The 20,062-nt window shown below is 29.7% G+C and overlaps 1 protein-coding gene and 1 non-coding gene across 2 annotated transcripts; one reads left to right on the top strand and one right to left on the bottom strand.

Annotated features, from left to right (window-relative positions):
* The first annotated feature begins 3,799 nt into the window (after positions 1–3,799).
* TRNAL-UAA (transfer RNA leucine (anticodon UAA)) lies at positions 3,800–3,882 on the top strand. The gene has a single exon. It is a non-coding gene; the product is annotated as a tRNA-Leu (tRNA).
* Positions 3,883–12,884: 9,002 nt separating this feature from the next.
* Positions 12,885–17,743, bottom strand: LOC125825356 (UDP-D-apiose/UDP-D-xylose synthase 2-like). The gene is made up of 9 exons (XM_049504729.1): positions 17,377–17,743; positions 16,623–16,715; positions 16,351–16,458; positions 14,207–14,321; positions 13,993–14,126; positions 13,789–13,890; positions 13,613–13,705; positions 13,387–13,522; positions 12,885–13,300 (listed from the first exon to the last, which is right to left on the bottom strand). The coding sequence occupies exons 1-9, from the start codon at positions 17,641–17,643 to the stop codon at positions 13,188–13,190; spliced, it is 1,161 nt and encodes a 386-aa protein (XP_049360686.1). The 5' UTR covers positions 17,644–17,743; the 3' UTR covers positions 12,885–13,187.
* Between the last annotated feature and the right edge of the window lie 2,319 nt (positions 17,744–20,062).

The raw sequence follows: 20,062 nt of genomic DNA, 5'->3' as shown, positions 1-20,062 counted from the left end.
ATTTGACAGTACAATTTACTTTATCACTTAAACTATATAAACATTCAAATATTTCTTTAAAAAATTTCGAGTGAATTAAGTATCCCTAAGGGGTGACATGACAGAATGACTGGACTCACTCTCCTAAAAGCGAGTGAAAAAACAAAAATGAACAAATTGAATTATAAAATTGTACAAATGACATAATTTTATTGGCTGGTATATAACTACTATTTAAAATATTTTTTTATAAATTAATTTTTTTTTTAAAATACATGATATTTTAATTTAGAGGCAAATAAAATTTAAGGGTCTCATTTGTTCTTTATTTTGTTGTCTTCCCCCAAATACTTTCTTCTCCATTGAAGCACTCTTATACCTTTCTTCTTCTATATTAGCCATTATTTCTCTATCTTTATCCCCCACCTCTGCATTCAACTTCCATTCCACCAGCCCTTTTGTAATCCACAAAATCCAACACCAACATCATATTATTGAGGTCGTTTTTACAAATATAAACTTTCTTGTTGTTTGAGTGACCCATTTTAATTTCTATTAGTTGTGATGGATAAAATGTAGGTCTATCAATTTTTTTATACAACTTTCATTTTTCATTTGAATTGTCAAAAAAAGAAAATGACTTTAAAAAAATCTATTTTCACAATGACAGCTTTATGGGAGTGGGGTGGGGAGGGATAAGCTTCGAAGAAGAAAAAGTTAGTATGTTATTTTTTGTCAAATAATGGTGAGTTGTAAAAAAAAACAACCATTAAAAGTTGAAAATGGACGAATTTTTTTTCCCCAGCTAAGACTGAAAATGGTGAAAATGAACGAAGAAGAAGGGGGGAGGGGGGGGCGTAGAAGAGAAGAAATTTAAGAAGTGGGTCCCATTTGTTAAAAATATTTAAATTAATGAAAATGGGGTCAACATTTTAAACTTTGATTTTAGAAAATAATTTTTTAGTTAATTAATTAATTAGTTGCATAGAAGAAAGGAATTTAAGAAGTCCCCCCCCCCCCCCCCCCCCCGTTAAAAATATTTAAAATTAATGAAAATAGCTCCACATTTTAGATTTTGATTTAAGAAAATGTATTTTATAATTAATTAATTGATTATGTAATGAATTTTAAGAAATGTTTAAGGAAAAAGGTGAATAAACAAATAATAAGTAAATTTAATGATGTGGTGCTTACATGGCTGTGATGTGGTGCTTACAAGGCTATGACGTGGCAGATGAGAGTGGTATTATACTCTCAGGGTGGTACTGAATTCACTCGAAAGTTATTAAAGGATTATTTTAAGTGCTAAAGTAACTTGCACAGCCAATCTAGGGGGAGAGGGGGGTATGTGGTTGTTCAATGTGTATAATTATAGAAGATAACATATTTTAAGTTAAATTTCAAAAAATAAAGTGAAAGTGTTTAATTCAAGTATTTTATTGTTAGGATTTAAGATATTCAATTGGAACTAGGATTAATATGAGAATGAAATATCCTGAAAAGTTGAGCAAGACAAAAGCAATGACTCTTAAAGTTTATGCTACTCTAAACGTTAGTTTACTTCTATATAGATTCGTATATAATTTCTTGAAAAGACATTTTTAAATCCTACAAACTTTTGGATTTTTAAAGAGACCAAGGCATTAAGTGTTGACCGACGTTCTTGACGATCAAATATGACACAAGGAGGTCTGCATCATTGTACGTTTGATAAATACATTATTAGTGACCCTTGAATCATAGAGAAAAATCAGGAAATAAGAATTAAGTGAATACACAGAATTACCAGCGAGGTTTGTGGTGGAGTGGTGTCACGATCCAAGACTACTCCCTAGACATGACATGGGAGATAAACAGATCATAGTCTCAAGTGGAAATATCATATAATACTAAATCAAAGTACAAAATCATAATTGTATCATATTCACAATCTTTGAAATTGTAAGAATATAGTAATACCAAATCATTCATAAACTTCATAATAATAAAAATAGCTCCTTTAAATCATGACTTCATAAAAAAATAAAAATAAAATCATGATTTCATAGCATACTCATAAGAGACACTTATCTAAAACATCTAAATCGTGATCATCTTTCATAATAAGAATTACTTCAATCAGAAGTATTCAATTTCATAAAACATGTTTAATACTTTATCTAAAAGCATTTTTGCTTCATAAACTCGTCAATTCATAATGCATGCACATCTTCAAAGCTTATTATTCATAAGATACTTGTATAGCCTAGGTTCATGCAATATCATTGAAAACTTTGAAATATGATCAAATCATGCATAATAAGATCAATAATGATGAATGAAACAAGATCCAATTGAACTCATAAAAATTCATGAAAACACTAGAAATCGAGTTAGAATCATAAGTAGAAATTAAGGTTTCTTTGAAACTCAAAGGGTAAAGAGGAACCCATTGATGAAGCTTTATATTGAAATCTGGAAAGGAGACATGAAGCTTGAAGAAACCCTTTTACCTGAGAGGAACTTGGAGAAGAAGACTTGAGGGTTTTGAGAGAATAGGAGTGAATGGGGAGAGTTTGAGCCTCAGGATCCTTTAAAGTGTTCTAAATAACCTCGAACGACGTAATGTAAACATTAAAAAAAGTAAGAAATGATCTAATTAATCTTAAGAAATAATTACTAAATCTACTCTGTGAACCCTATGTACGGTCCCATACAAGGGACCATGGACCTTATTGGTCATTCGTGGACCATATTCAGAAAACCCATCTTTCTTAAGTCAAATCACGAACTCACTTCCACGAGTCATCATCCAATGTACGACCCGTACACTCCCTCATAGAATCCCTAGTACTGAAATCCCTAAGTTCTGAAGGTTAAATCCACGAGTCACAAGCACAACCCATATTCAAATCCACGAGCCATCTTGTTTGCTCATTCATAGAGTCCGAAATGCCAAATTTTCAAGGTCTCAACCACGACTGTCGTCCACAGTTCATAGAACCCTATACGGTCCATACATAGCCTTGTACAAACTTGCACGAACAACATTTTTTGCACCGTTTCAACTTCTACTGACTTTTACACTTTCAAGTGTTAAGTACTCATTTATCCTTAACCAGAAGTTTCAGCTTCGAGTCTTTTTCGGCTATAGAGTTGCCTTTGTTAGGGAGCGCTTAACTCCCCTCCACCCCACCCCCCCACCCCCGCACAAATTCCTAATGTGAGACTTCATGGCGCGAATCCAAATTTAATCGGACTCTAATATAGGTATCGAACATGATTGAAAAATCAAAAAAAAAAAAGTGAATACACAATACTCTCAATAATCTTTATATATATAAATAAATTACTTTCTGGTTGTATTATACTTTTTGTATTTGAAATTTTTGTTGTTGCAAATACACATATTTATTACTCTCAATCTTAATGAATAAAATCATTTTTTATATATAAAAAAATTATTTTGTGATTGTAATATTTTTTTGTATTTCAAAATATTTGTTGCAAATACACATATTTATTGATTTGCGGTGTGTATCGAATAATTAAGTGTTTTCATATTAAGGCTCATTTTTTTTTAAAAAAAAGAAAAAAGATTAGCTCTATTATGGATCAAGTAGTCAAACTATTTTTATTTTGATTAATTTTATATAACCTGTGACTTTTTAAATACTTTCATGTATTATATCTAAATTTGTAAATGTTAGTTTATCGCAGTATAAAATTTCTTAGTCTCTTTTTAAAAGAACAAAAAAAAAAAATGGTTGAAAATATTTTTTATAATAACAAAACTAAAGAATTGTTACTAATAAAATGATTTGCTTGTATTAGGCATCTTGGTGGTTTGCCCGAGTGGTTAAGGGGGAAGACTTAAGATCTTCTGCACATAAGTGCGCGTGGGTTCGAACCCCACAGCCACCATTTTATTTTTTATTTTTCCCATCTTTCTAACCACGCACTATCTCGGGCTTAAACCACATAAAACTCATCACTATCTCGTAAGGGCATTGAAACCGTACCATAATTTATTTTTATTTTAAAAAAAGAAAGAAAAATTGTACAATCCCTATTTATATTTCATTCTCTATATTATTAATATTTAAAGTATTAAACAATTTAGTTGTACCGATAGAAATATTTTACAATCGTATAGATATATGTGCAATCATTTTTGCTTAAACTACATTTTCCGCATAGTTGAAAGAATTTATTTCTACTTTTTGACAAATTATAGCCTTTGCAAAATCAAATTTAAATATTTTTTTAAAATTCCTTTTGTTACATTTTTGCTATATAACTATGAGACAATATTTTGTGATAAATGCCTTACTAATCATGCTAGGATGGCAAATTCTATTATTAATAATTGAGTGATGAATTCATTACAAGCTCAATAACATGAAATTAAGAAAAAGAAGAAGATTATAAATCGAATTTTAATTATTTTGGCCGTTGTAGAGAAAATGTTTTATCTCTTCTTCTGAAATAATTAATTCACATATCTTTATTAGAACCAATATTACGTCTTATGGATGTATTAATTAGTAATACAACATAATTACTGATGACAGATTTCAATTAGTATTTAATAAGGAAGCGTGTACTTAGGAAATCGTGACTGCACACGTTTTTCAATAAGACCTTTTGAACTTTTTTAATAATTAATTTATATTTAAAAATTATAATTAATTAAGAAGTAGGGAGTGTTTGAAAGTGTTCCTAGGAAGTAGTGATTTTTTGTTGTGACTGCACACGTTTCTCATCATTGCCTTTGAATTTTTTAATAATGAATTTATATTTAGATTATCTTCATTATCTTCTCCAAAATATTTACCATATCAATATTTCATATTATTATCTATATTGATATTGAAAATTCACACCATTCTCAAATCTGCATGTCCTTCATTCTCTCTATTTTGTGTTTATTCACTTCAATTAACAAGCATGAGAAGAGAAAATTCGAAATCTCATCTTATCTTTCATAAAAGTGCTAGATTAATGAATAACCATGAATTGAGTCAACCTCCAAGTTGCTCTCGCAAACACTTGAGAAAGATCGTATGGAGAATAACGAAAGTACAATTGTTCATATCCAAACCAGTTCAACCAAGCAAATCAACAAAAAAAGGAATGTAAAAGTGTTGTTTCTACGCGTTTGGATGATTCAGATTTCGTGAAAGAAACAAGTTACATTAAGGGCAAGAATTTTATGAAGGGTTAGACTTCATGAGCCCCAGATCCAAAAACGAAGGTGCCCGTAAAGAAGTCAAATTGCAAAAGTTGTTTAAAAGATATTAAAACTTACAATTTATATTTTTTAATTTTTTCATGATTTTTATATTTTACTCTTTGCATATTTTTTTTTTTATGATTATATATTCAACATAAATTTTGTATGAGTCTAAGTTATGTTCATTTGTATATAATTTTGGCATAAGAAATTGAGTTCATTGTTTGGGTTATAAGTATCAAGTAGTTAATAAAATATGAAATAGACATTTGAACTTCATTATTATGTTGGAACCAAAAAATATGATATTATACCAATTTGATACATCATTGTGAGTTAATATTGTTGTATGTGAGTATATTGTGTGTATCGAAATGGACATTATTCTATTTGTTTTTAAATTAGCTCATAAATAATTGAATTTGATTAATCTCTTCGTTATTATCAATTTTTATACCAAAAGTATACATAATGTTGTATGTTAGTATATAGTATGTATTTCTTGTAGTACGTATTACATTAAGTCATGATCAATTTTTATGTTAAATGTATACACAATCTATTTTTGCCTTTTTGAAGAGTACCTTTTATTAATTCAAGAAAAGAAGAAATATATCCATTGTTCTGATCATATTAGGGAGCACCTTAACGACCAACAATTTCAACAGTTTATTGAATCTCTTTTTGGTTTATATTTGGACATGCCATTTATAAATGTTCAGGCACAACTACTATGCAATCTTTTGCTTGTTGAAACAAAAAAACGATAGAGATGATATGTTCATTGTGAATATAAATGGTACTCAGCTCTATTTTGAAATTAGAGAATTTGTTGTCATTATTGGGTTAAAAATGTGGTTTGAATAATAATTTTTATTTAGATATAATTTCTCCAAACAAGCTGTTTGCGTTGTACTTTCCCAAACAAAACAAAGTTAGAAAGTTGGAATTCATTAATGCATTTAATGCCAAAGGTTTTATGCATTATATGAATTCATTGACATTAAATGCATTAATGAATTTCAACTTTTTGACTGTCTTTTGTGAGAAAGTACAGCGCAAACAACCTGTTTGGAGAAACTGAATCTAAATAAATATCACTATCCAAATCACATTTTAACCCAGTGATGACAACAAATTCTCTAATTTCAAAATAGAGCTGAGTACCGTTTATATTCACAATGAACATATCATCTCTATCATTTTTTGTTTCAACAAGCAAAAGATTGCATACTAGTTGTGGCTGAACCTTTATATGTTGCATGTCCAAATATAAATCAAAAAGAGATTCCTTAAACTATTGAAATTGTTGATCATTAAGGTGCTCACTAATATGATCAGAAACATCTGTATTAGTGTAGGAACACCAATGAGTATATTTCTTCTTTTCCTGAAGTAATAAAAGGTACTCTTGAAATAGGCAAAAATAAAAAATAGCTTGCGTATACAATTGACATAAAAAATGATCATGAGCTAATTTAATATATACTACAAGGAATGCATACTATATACTAATATACAACATAAACTTTTGGTATAAAAATTGGTAATAACGAAGATATTAATCAAATTTAATTATTTATAAGCTAATTTAAAAACAAATAGAATAATGCCTATTTCGATACACACAATATACTCACATACAACAAAATTAATTCACAATGATGTATCAAATTGGTATAAGATTAGATTTTTTGATTCCAACATAATAATGAAGTTTAAATGTCTATTTCATACTTTATTAACTACTTGATACTTATAACCATAGACAATAAACTCAATTTCTTAAGCCAAAATTACATACAAATGAACATAATTTAGATTCATATAAAATTTATGTTGAATATATAATCATAAAAAAAATAGCATGCAAAGAGTAAAATATAAAAATCATGAAAAAATGAATTAACTTTTTTAAGTTTTATTAGTACCTTTTGAACAACCTTTTCACTTTTGCAATTTGACTTCTTCGCGCGCACCTTCGTTTTTGGATCTGGGGTTCGTGAAGTCTCATCCTTCATAAAATTCTTACCCTTCATGTAACTTGTTTCTTTCACGAAATCTGAATCATCCGAGCGCATAAACAACACTTTTGCATTTCTTTTTTTTTGTTGAGTTGATTGGTTGAACTGGTTTGGTTATGAACAATTGCACTTTCGTTATTCTCCATACGATCCTTCTCAAGTGTTTGCGAGAGCAAATTGAAGCTTGGAAGTTGACTCAATCCATGGTTGTTCATTAATCTAGGGCTTTTACGAAGGATGAGGTGAGATTTTGAATTTCTCTTCATACTTGTTAATTGAAGTGAATAAACACAAAATAGTGAGAATGAAGAACATACAGATTTGAGAATGGTGTGAATTTTCAATATCAATATAGATAAAAGGCATAATACATATATTGACCCCTAAACTTGACTTTAAATTTTAACTTTGACCTCCAACTTTCATAATGCACAAATAGACACTTTAACTATCCTACCTTTAAATAAATAAACACACGATTTTTGGAGTCAAAAGCGTGAAATGCAAACGCTCCCACGTGTATTAGTGACCCACTCAATGACTGCCAACTAATTCAATGCATGTGGGCCCGTTTTCCTGTCTATTTGACACCTTTTCAATTTGCCATGCATTTATTTCAATCTCATTTAATGGATATGGACCCCACCTCACTAATTCCATTCCCTTCTCTTTATTTCTGCCTCAGAACTTCTTCCTTCACTTTCATTTTGTGGTAAATTAATTTTTGAAAATGTCAATTATTCAATTTATAATTTATTTGTCTTATTTCTTTTTTTAATTTATGTGTATTCAAAGATTACATTTAAGATACTACAAATTATTAGACTTAATATTTAAAAAAAATTATTACAAATTTGAAAATTACGTAATATACACTATTAATTACAATAATTACTAATTTAAAATATTTTTTCAATCTAATAAGAGCCTACAAACACACTATACGTTATATTTAAAAGTACTATAAATCATAATTAAAATATATTTTTTTTAGAAAATTTTTTTGTTGACTCTTGAAATTCTATTGGTGACACATGAATTTGAATAGATGGAACAATATATATTATTGAAAGTTAACAATACTATAAGTTATTCGAAAATGACGTTAATGATTTTTATAAATTATAACAAATTAGCAACTAAAATATTTTTGAAAAAACATACAAAAAATTAATTGATGAATCAGCCACCACACCGTGGTCATGTATGCTTTCTGTGATTAAAATTGAGTTTAAGGGTTATTGTGGTCATTTAAGGATTTTTCTTTAAACTTCAAGCTTTATTAATAGTGATGTATTCATTTTAGAGTTAACATGAACGTTTACTACCATATAAATATATATAATTTATTCAAATTTAAAATCTAAAATTATTTATTTAACGTCAGTTAAAAAATTAACTTTTAAATTAATTATTAGCACGGGCTCTTCATCACTAGTATATAATATAATAAGCGGGAATAGAGAGGACCTTGGGGTCGACACGTGTTCCTTTTTCCTTCTGGACAAAAAAAGACTATATAGGCAGGAGGTCAACCTGTAAATAAAAGGGGGACCCATATTTTACTATTGAAGGATGCGTGTTTCTTTTAAATTTCTTTTATCATACTAAATAATTGTATAAATTATTATAAATCACGATAATTAATTACTTAAATATCTAAAAGATATAAAAATATATAAAAGATCTGATTGACTCTTCAAATTTTACCGGTGACGCATAAATTCGGACAAATGAAATAATATATATTATTTGAAAATTTCTTAGAAAGTACTATAAATTACAGTAATTAACAGCTAGAAATATTTCAAAGACAAAAAAAATTGATTGAATCTCAAAAAAAAAATTAGTATTACACGTGTTCCTTTTTCCTTCTTGCCAAAAAAAACTTCATTATAATTTTTTTTTCGTAATAACAAATTTTTTTATTAAATGTCACTTTCATTTTGCAGTGAACAACAAATAATGCAAAAAAAGAGGGGTAAATTGTTGAAAAAAATATAAAAAGGGTTTAATTGTCCTTTCAATGCTTTTTTTGCTGTTGACCCCCTGGATTTTTACATCTGACGCGCCTAATTTGAGTGTATTTCACGCATTTTGCCAGGTAGGATCTGAGTGTTTTTTTGTTTAAGTTTTGGATAGTTAAAATGCCTATTTGTGCACTTACAAAGTTAAAGGACAAAGTTAAAATTTGAAGTCAAGTTTAGGGGTCAATATATGTATTATGCCTAGATAAAAATATGAAACATTGATATGATAAATATTTTGGAGAATCTAATGGAGATAACTGGAAAAAAAAAAACTTTAATTTTAATTGTCTTTTTCATAAACGTATGTAGTCAATCAACTATAACGTAGCATACAGATAATCACAACTTCCTAGGACACTTTCAAAACTGCTTACTTCCAAATTAATTAAATAATCTAAATATAAATTCATTTTAAAAAAATTCAAAGGCCATATTGAGAAACGTGTGCAGTTACAACAAAAAATCACTACTTCCTAGGAATACTTTAAAAAACTCCTTACTTCTTAATTAATTAAAAATCTAACTATACATTAATTATTAAAAAGTTCAAAAGGCTTTATTGAGAAACGTGTGCAGTCACGATTTTCTAAGTACACGCTTCCTTATTAATTAATTATATACTTCCTCCGTTTCAAAAATAGTGATCTGATTTGATTCGACACGAAGTTTAAAAAATTAAAGAAGATTTTTGAATCTTGTGGTCTTAAATTAAAATTATGTCAAATGCATAAAATTGTCCTTAATCTTATGGTCTTAAACATATCACGTGGAAAGCTAAAAGTAAAATGTTACCAAAAAGGAGAGATGTCATTATTTTTTAAACTGACTAAAAAAGAAAAGAGGTCATTCTTTCTGAAACGGAAAGAGTAATTAATATCTTCCTTATTAATTAATAAAATAATTAATAAATATATATTAATTAATTATTAAATAATTGAAATCTGACATCAGTAGAGTTATTATGTTATATTACTAGTTACTCCATTCATTTCATATTTAATTGAATTGTTGAGACATTTTTTCATTTTTCAAATTAACTTTATTGTTCAATTTTTAAGATTATTTTTAGAATGTTTTTTCAATTTTACCCTTTATTAGTTAGTATTGGAATTAGTTATTAATTAATGTTTAGTTATTTTAATCATAATTTTGATAATAATTAATAAAGATAAAAATGGAAAATTTAGCCTAATTTATGTCTTAATTTTCTTTTCTTAAAAGGTGTAAAACACCTCAATAATTCAATTAATATGAAATGGAGAGAGTACTAATTAGTACATGCATAAGACATAATATAGGTTCTAATAAATATATGTGAATTAATTATTCCAAAAATAAATATTTAAGTTATTCTTAAATGAAGTCTAAGGGGATTGAAAAGTAAGTTACATTTATTTAAATAGTAAATGGATCATTAAAAAGAGGACATTTATCTAAATGTAACGACGATTTATCATAAACGAAGTTATTTTCTAGACTATAAAAGTATGTAAAAAAAGTTACCATTGTGAAAAAGGCAAACATAAACATTTTAGACATGAAGAAGGCATCTTTGAAATTGTTTTTAACCATGGCACTTTTTATGGTTGCTATAGGTTTGCAACTCTCTTTAATTTTTTTTGTTTATCATGAGACAAAATTATGATATTTGATTAAAAGCTTGTAAGCTGATAAAATTGTTTTCAAAATAATAATTATGGTGTTTGATAAATATACTTGTTTGATAAAACTCATAAAGTACTTATGAGTTAAAGTCATAAATATAGCACCTTTAATTTATGATTCTTCAATTTATAAGCATTTTTAATTTGAGTCGAATGCCTATTGGAAACAATTTTTCTATCTCACTAAAATAGGTACAAGGATTTACATGCATTCTACCTTTTCCATAGCTCCTTTGTGGAATTAAATTGGTTATGTTGTTGTTATTGTTATTGTAAGCACTTTTAGTTTGCCCAAGAATTTTTACTATTTTTTTAAATATTTTTTAATCTTGAAAATACCATCCTTTCTTAAAAATAAAAAAAAACAAAAAAAAAACTCCAAGTCCTCTTCATGTTCATTATTTTTCTTACAAAGAACCTTTTAAATTTATAAATAAAAAAGAAGTTAAAGGTGTTTTAGTCATTTTACCAAAAAGAGCAGCTTCGATCTATAACCATATTATGTTAATTGTTCGTATTTCCATTATTACTTTTTGGTAAACACATCAAGTGTTTATTATTAGTTTTAATTAATACTTTTATTTAAATGCGTAACTGCTTGAAAATGTTTATCATCATATTATAATTATTTGTTATTTACTATCAGCTAATCCAAATGATTCTAATAATATTATTATTTTTGATAGATTTTTTGTGTTTTAAAGTCGAAGGATTTGGAGATTGTTATCATGATGGAGATTGTGAACATTTTCGTGCTAAGTATCATTGCATACCTTTTTGTAATGAAGGATTGATGTGTGATTGTGGTCCACAAATCAAAGATGAAGATCTTGGTTTTACATATACAGATGATAATCAAAATTTATCCCCCTTTTAATTTTCCAAATGATGAAATAATTATATTTTGTGTTATAATTATGATTTTTGTTTTACAAGAAATAAAGAGCAATCTATGAATTCTTCTGATTCTGTATTATTTTAAATGTAAATTATCCTACCTCAATCCCCCTTTTAACAATTTTTCATTTTAAACGAGTAATTAATTCATGAATTTGAAGAAAAGGAATCAGGTTGTTTGGTAGCTGGATAGAGTTATACATGTATTAGTAATGTGGGTATTAGTTATGCAGGTATTAATAATATGGGTATTAATTATATAAGTATTAGTAATGCGGGTATTATACTCTTTCCTTCTTTAACTTTGTATTTAAATTAAAACATTTCTTTAATTATGTAGAAGAAAAAGTAGTCAAGTGGGAGTGATAAGGGTAATATTGTCATTTTAAAAAATCCATGTATTAGCTATACACTATTAATTATTCCACTTTCTACTCCGCATAAATAATACACAAATTTCCACATAACTTATACATGTATTAGTTATACAAATTTCAAAATTGTCAACCAAACGTTATAGTAATTTTATACATAAATAACTTTTTTTCTTATCCACCTACCAAACATCGTATTAATTATATACATGAATAACTTTTTTCTTATCCACCTACCAAACATCGTATAAGTTATACAGACTCTAATACATTGATAAAACTTATTTTATCCAGCTACCAAACAACCCCTAAGATTTGTCATTGGAATTAACGATGATTATTTTTTTTAATTAAACAATAAAATTCATGTGTAATATTAATTTAACAATGAATGGATATTAATCATGAATTTTGTCACAATAATAGCTAGAACCTGTGCAATGGTCATTTGAATTATATTTTTGAGACAATTAGAACTCAGAATAAGATCGTTATGGCATGAAAATTTGCAAATGGCACTTGAAATAATCAGCTCTGAGTTCAAATAAACAATGTAGATCTATTTATTTCATTTTAAGAAAATAGATTTTCATACCGAAAAAGAGCTAGTCTATATCTTGTATCAATCATAGGATCACTAGAAGTAAGTTAGTACTTGGAAGATAATATTTTCGAACATAGACAGTAAAGTTAAAGGACAATTTAATCAAACAAATAAATTATACTTTATACTAGTAATAGATAAGGAAAATATGTGTAATGATACAACATACTTCCATACAGAAGAATGATAATATAATGACAACAAAATCATGAGCAGACTCCAGGCTTCTTTTGACTATAATGCGTCAAAAACTGTTGTAGCTAAGGCTTAATTTCATAGTGAATCTGTTGTCACCTATTATAGGTTGCATGAAGAGGATGACAAAGAAAATAAATAACGTGGATGACGTCGAACCGAGTAGATGAAGATTACACACAGTAAAGCTCTGCTCCGACTTCATTCAATTTGTCGTTGTCTTTGACATCGCCTGCTTGACAGCTTCGGCGTATGTCCTATGTTGGTAAGTGAGTGTGGATTCAAGCAAGTCCCATAGGGATGTCTTTGGGTTCCAACCTGGTAAATCAGTCAATCCAAGAGTCAAATTATTTTCGGCTTTCAGGAGTTATCATTTCTCAATAGATAAGGAATCGGAGTATTACCAAGCTGTCTGTTGATTATGGTCATGTCTGGAATTCGCTTGTCACTGTCATCATACCCCTCGCCATAAAATTCTTTAGAACTTACATCGACGGTGGGTGTTTCAAGAGGAGTTTCTCCACTCACCTTTGAGTACACCTGTTTTAACGCAAGAGAAGAAGCTGAGAATGCAGAACATATGCCGCGTGAAGAGGTAAGAGGACAATGACAAAGTGGTCACTCAATTACCTGAGTCATCATTTCAGCTAGCTGCTTGACAGTAACTTCGTTATTAGGATTGCCGACGTTAAAGATATGGCCGTTGGCCCGTGCAGGATTTTCCTGACAGAAAAATTGGATGAATCACAATAGAACATAATACATTTTAAGAACAAGAATAGAGGGTTGAATAGATCAAAACTCACAATCATCAGGAAAACAGCTTCAATAGCATCCTTGATATATATGAAGGTTCTCTGCGAGTGTCCACCGTCTACTAGTTTTAGTGGTTCATGTCTTAATAGGTTCTACAAAAGAAATAACGAGATGATGAAATTAGCACACATACTCTAGTAAACATCAGATGACTTCAAACTTAACCCAAAAAAAAAGAAAAAAAAGATACATACATTACTAAAGCAAGCCAATACTCTTGGAACACCTTCACTAGGACCATCGATCCCGGGTATAAAATCCATCCTGGGGCCAATCCAATTGAAGGGCCTAACAATGGTGAATTCTAAGCCATTCTCAGCACCCTCAGCTGCAAACATAATAAAGTGAGAAATATATGATAAGAAATTCAACTTTAGAACATCCAGATGAAGGTACAGTTGTACACACCATAGATCAATCTCTCAATCAATTGCTTTGCACAGGCATAGGACCACCTTTGCTTCTCAATAGGTCCAAAAATGCATGGAGATGCCTCTTCCGAAAGAACAAAATAAGCAGGATCCTAGATATAATCAGGTATGGATCAGAACATCTCCAAAAAGTAATGGTATCAGAAAGCATAATATGGTCAATGATACCACACCTACTAAACATACAATCCACTATGTGAGATTGTGTTAAATACTCTTTCCACATTGCTAATTAAGATTCAAGCTAAACAGTGAATCAAGCAACTTCAAAGAACATCGCCTTGAAGTAATTAACCCTGTTCTTCTGGTTCTGGAAAATGGCGTCAATTCATACATACACTCGCCAATTACCAACCTATTTTATTAGGTAAAATAATTTACTAATATGGAAAATTCCCATTGCCAATTACTAACTTCTATGGTACATGGGTCTGACTGGGAAGATGATTCTAGGTTTATAAGCACACAAATCTCAAACTTGAAAATTCTCTTGAGTTCTTACCATGCAATTCAGAGGAAGGAAATTGTTGTTAGGTTAAGAAAAGGTAGCGAGATAGTCGTAAAAGATTGAGGGTATTACTTTGAACAATGTCACTCAGAACAATCAACCAATGAAACTGAGCAATTTACACATTGTACTCGTAAAAGAACTGTACTTATCCTAGAACCTATTGTTGTTGTACAATGATCAAATTTTGCAATAGGTGTGTTGTGGGACTACACTAGGTACATTGTTATTGTTGTTGCTCACCCTTGTACTCAATAAGATAAATATCATGAGGATGATAATCATTTGAATGTACATAGAAGGTAAACCTGGCAATGTTCCCCCACAAGTACAAACCCCAGAAACTTACCATAAGTGTGCCAAAGATGCTTGTCCACAAATTCAGTATTCACTTATTTGACTATATAAAAACAACACTTATCACACCTTTTGAAACAAATTTCTTTAACTTATAAAGTACATTCATTCGCTAGAACTGCAGAGTATGTAACTAATATTAGATACTTGATACCTCCCACCCACACAATTACCAAGTAACTCCATCCGCCAAGGCTATAATGTATGGAAAGAAATCACCTAGTATTTTTGTTTCCAATAGGATTTGAAACTAATACCTCATGATTCCCAAACCACATCACTGACCACTAGCTATTCAGAAACTATTATAGAGAAAGACAAGTAGCTTTCTGAACATAGAGATGCACAAAAATGCCATATAAGCCCGAATAATACTTCCATGCTAATTCATTAATGCCTCCTAATCCTACATATAGTAATGTCGTGCAGTCCCAGTAGACATGAAAAATACACTGAATGGGCCTTGTGTTTCATGTTTCATTGACATCCAGGACCAAGTCCCGTTACCACATAATAAGGTGCTTTGTGGGATAACATGGGCTACTAAGATGGGGTGAGTTTGAACATAAATTATTTAACTCACACAAAAGATTGAGAGAAACCAAAAATGGATGGACAAGTTGAGAATAAATTTGTATTTCCAGAGGTTGTTACAACTCACAATCAATGAGATCTAACAGTCTAACACACCAGAAAAGCATTAAGAAAATAAAGAAAGAGAAAATTGAGAAAAAAAAATTAGTCTCAAGTATCCTTTTGATTGAAAAACCTCCATTACAAGTCTTTTCTAGTATAATATAATATCCAGAATGTTCCAGATTAACTAACAATGTCAATATCATTTACTAGGTTGGTTGGAGATTGTAGCAAGTGCAAGCCTATATGTGGGATTTCGAGACTGTAGTTTTGGAGAATCTTAATTTATCCTAAAAGAAAAAATTGTGAAGTATTGGATATAACAGGCCTAAATGGCACACAATAGACATAGAGAGAATCCATGTAATTGACCCAACACAATTGGGATTAAGGCATATTTATCGCTATATCACTATCATTTTTACACTAAAACAATCGTACCACAATACCACTTCTCATTTTATTATATTTTTTGGTGTGAGAAGAGGACATATCACAATTAGAGGATAGTTCAAAAGGTACCATCATATGAAAAATGATGCACAGAAAATAACAGATCAATAGTTTGCACAAGTTTGGCACTTAACAAGAGTAATAACATGAGGAAAGTGAACTCTTACCTGCCGCAATGGGCTGTCTTCGGGCAAAAAGGCACCTATGGTTTTCCCATACACTTCACAAGTGGAAAAGTGAATGAGACGCTTTCCATTTTCTGAGCAGTACTTAACCTGAATTATCAATTAACATCAACTTCACACCTCAACTACCAACAGAAAAGGTGAAATCTTTCTGGAAGTGACATCACACAAGCACAGAAATTGTGCTTTATGAGGTACAAATAGAATTCTCTCTTTATAAGAACTATGAAAAGTTAGAAATCCAACATGCATACCACTGGTAGAGCATCAATGAAGTTGCTGTAGATTGTGTCAAGTGGACGTGTATTATAATCAGCTGGAGTGCAGATCGCAGCAAGATTTACAGTCTACATCAAAAGAAAAAACAAAAATTTAACATTAGTCAAGGACTTCCTTCGTACTGCATTTTTAGAAAAGGCATCCAAAAGCATGCAGAAATTCACACTAGTCCATAATTACAACGAAGCTTAACTTAATTTCGGAAATTCTCTCCAGAATCCTGAACATGAAACAAGTTCAGATCATAATAGATCTCAAATTCACATTGCTAGTTCCAATATTCAGAAATTAAAGTATAATTTTTACCAGAACATCAAGCTAGTCTTGTAACAAAGCTAAGAAACGGAGTGATGAACAACTTAAAGATGCAACATAAATGGTAGAGTGACCTCTGAAAAATTCCGAACTAATCAATGAAGAGGGAAAACAGTTTTAGTAGATGACAGAGAGGCTTTGCTATCAGATCCATTGAGATTCAGCTCTTCATGCTTGAATTCTCAAAATTTTCTATAAAACAACTACCAAAAGGGAATGCATCAACTAAAAATATCAACCAAAGCAACACTAATACTTCAAAATTCAGAAATTTTAGTAGCTCAGTTAGTTGGCTACACGAACTTTCACAGTGAGAGTTCAAAATTCCGATAAACTAGAGAAGAAATTAAAGTCACATTTAGTCCTCTGTACTCCGATTCACATATAGAAGAAGAAAAAAAACACTAAAATTACCAGATCTGCCATTTTGATGAGTCCTTCAAGGCGAGAATCATTCTTAATGTTAATTCTGTGGAACTGTATCCGTCCATTCCAGGGTAGAGAAGTCGGTTCAAGTAGATGCTTGATTTTATCACTGTAAACATCGACGGCGAGCACCGTGTGCGGCGTTTCCGACATGAGCTTCTCGCATAAGTGGGAGCCAATGAAGCCACCGGCGCCGATCATGCAAATCGTCATCGGCTTGATTGGATTGCCGTCTAGATCTACCCTCCCTGCCATTTTCCACAGAAAAATTCTCTCTGTATAGTTGATGTTTTTGGAAGAAGGATAAGGAGGGAGGAGAGTCGCTTGTGACTTGACTCTGTTTTATACTAGTAATAATTAGTGTTATATTATATACTCCTTCCGTTTCATTTTATATCAGGTAGTTTGACTCGGTACGAATTGTAAATTTTAAAATTTGTGGTTCAAAATGAATGATAGAAATTTGTGTGGCTGTAAATCATTTCGAGTAAAATAGATATTTTATAATTAAATTGTTACTTAATATAGAAATGTATAATTCTTTTTTGGATTGACTAAAAAAAAATAAGTCACATAAATTGGACAGTACTTTCTTAGATTATTATTATTTTTATGTTGATAAGTGACAAGTGCGTTGGATACATGTGTTAATGATTGGATTTTTTTTCTTTTTGATGGTTGAATATTTTCCTGATTTCTGATTAACAAATCGAAGACAAAAAGGTAGAAAGATAATACCTATGAGAAGATTATGATAATTAAGTTAGTTGTTAGAGGATTTGTTAATGGTTTTAGAGAAAGGAAAAGGACACGCTTTGAATGTTATTGTTTTCACGTTGATAAGTGACAAGTGTAGTTAAATATAAGTGTTAACAGATTGATTTTTCTTGTCTTGATTGTTGAATATTTTCTTAATACTAATTAACAAATTAAGAGAGCAAGTGGTTGAAGGTAGGTCGATCAATGACAAGAGGATGATGATTAAGGTAGAAGAGGAGGTTAAGAAACATTTTTGATGAGATAGTGAGGATTATACCATACATAAAGAAGCTTTTCATGGGCAGAGATTTCAATAATCACATAAGGGTAACTTCTAGTGATTTGAAGACTTTTGATGATATAGAAATTGAAGAGAAGTCTCACTTTTGAATTTTGTAAAAGCTTTTAATTGGTCATAACTAATTCGAGTTTTTCGAAGAAAGAGAATTACTTGATTATTTTTCTAGTTGTTTGTGGCTCAAATGGTGTTTCATACTAGCATATATCTATTAAATGTGTTTTTACACACTTAAATTATTATTATTTTCATGTTGACAGGTGACAAGTGTGATTCGATACAAATGTTAGTGACTCGATTTTTCTCCTCTTGATTGTTGAATATTTTTTGAATTCCGATTAACAAATCAAGGGGATTTGGTAGAAGATTAGGATGATTAAGCTAGTTATTGAAGGATTTATGGATACTTTTAGAGAAAGGAAAAGTCGTATGTTTTATTTTTATGAATCGAACTCAATTAAATTTAATAATTTTATTTTCTATTATTAAGAGGGAGAACTAAACATCTAAACGTATCATAACTATTAAAATATGAAATTTGATCCGATGTTATTTTAGCAGAGAAAGAAAGAAAGGAAAATAATAAAACAATGCACATGGGGTTAAGAGAGAACATGCAAATTCTGCATGAATGAATAGTTGTGATATTTGTGGACAAAAGAACAACCTTGAGCAAGAAGCACCGACAAAGTCATATACTTTATTTTTATATTTTTTTTTTATTCGTATTTGAGTTTGCTTAAATTTAAATTCGCGTATTGCAATAGTTATTTTTGAGGGCAACACTTTCAAGCACAAATTCTTTAATGATTAAGAATTCGAATTCAAAATAATTTGTTAAGAGAAAAAAATTTCACCATCCTATCACAATTTATATCGCTGACTTTCAAATACACTTTATTTGACTAGTAATTATCGGTTCATCACTAATAAGTCCATTCATAGGAAAATATCTTCCATATCAAATGAATCCAAAGGAGTAAAAGAGATATTTTTAAGACATTTACTTTGAATATCTTTTTATTCCGACATCAAGTTAAATGATTTATTTATATATATTAAAATAAATTAAAAAATCAAAAGTTAGATATCCATCAAATTTGAAATTTGGCCCCTATTTCAAGAGGCCTCTATTTTGAAGTGATATTTAATTTTTGTCGCTTTAACATTCTAAATAATTAAAGCATGTATAAGAATACTCCTAGTATATTAAAAGAAAATCGCAGGGCAAAAAAATAAATGGCTAGACACAATTCAATTTTAGAACCATTCTTCAAGAAATTTATAATTTGAATGTATACCTTATAAAATATAAGTTGTGCGTTACTATTCTTTTTTAATTAGATATAACTAGTGCCTTGGGCCATAAATTTAGTTTATATTTGAGATATTCAGTTCTAAAACTCAACTTATGTCATTCTAAGTTTCTAACTCATTTTGTTTCAGCCGAAGTGCACTTTTTGGCCCATTCTAATAAATCATACAAAAATATATAAACCTATAAAATAAACGAATAGGGAAAATTGTATAAAATAACAAACTATAATTCAAATTAAATGCTATAATCATAGTTTGATTTAATTGTAACTCGTAGCAAACTGTTGTCATTCGCCTCTC

This window comes from Solanum verrucosum, unplaced genomic scaffold (assembly GCF_900185275.1).
Source record: "Solanum verrucosum unplaced genomic scaffold, falcon-dt-bn FXZP01001106.1, whole genome shotgun sequence".
In the NCBI taxonomy this organism is placed as follows: Eukaryota; Viridiplantae; Streptophyta; class Magnoliopsida; order Solanales; family Solanaceae; genus Solanum; species Solanum verrucosum.
The sequence above is the reverse complement of the archived record's forward strand: the minus strand, read 5'-3'. Positions and strand labels throughout refer to the sequence as shown.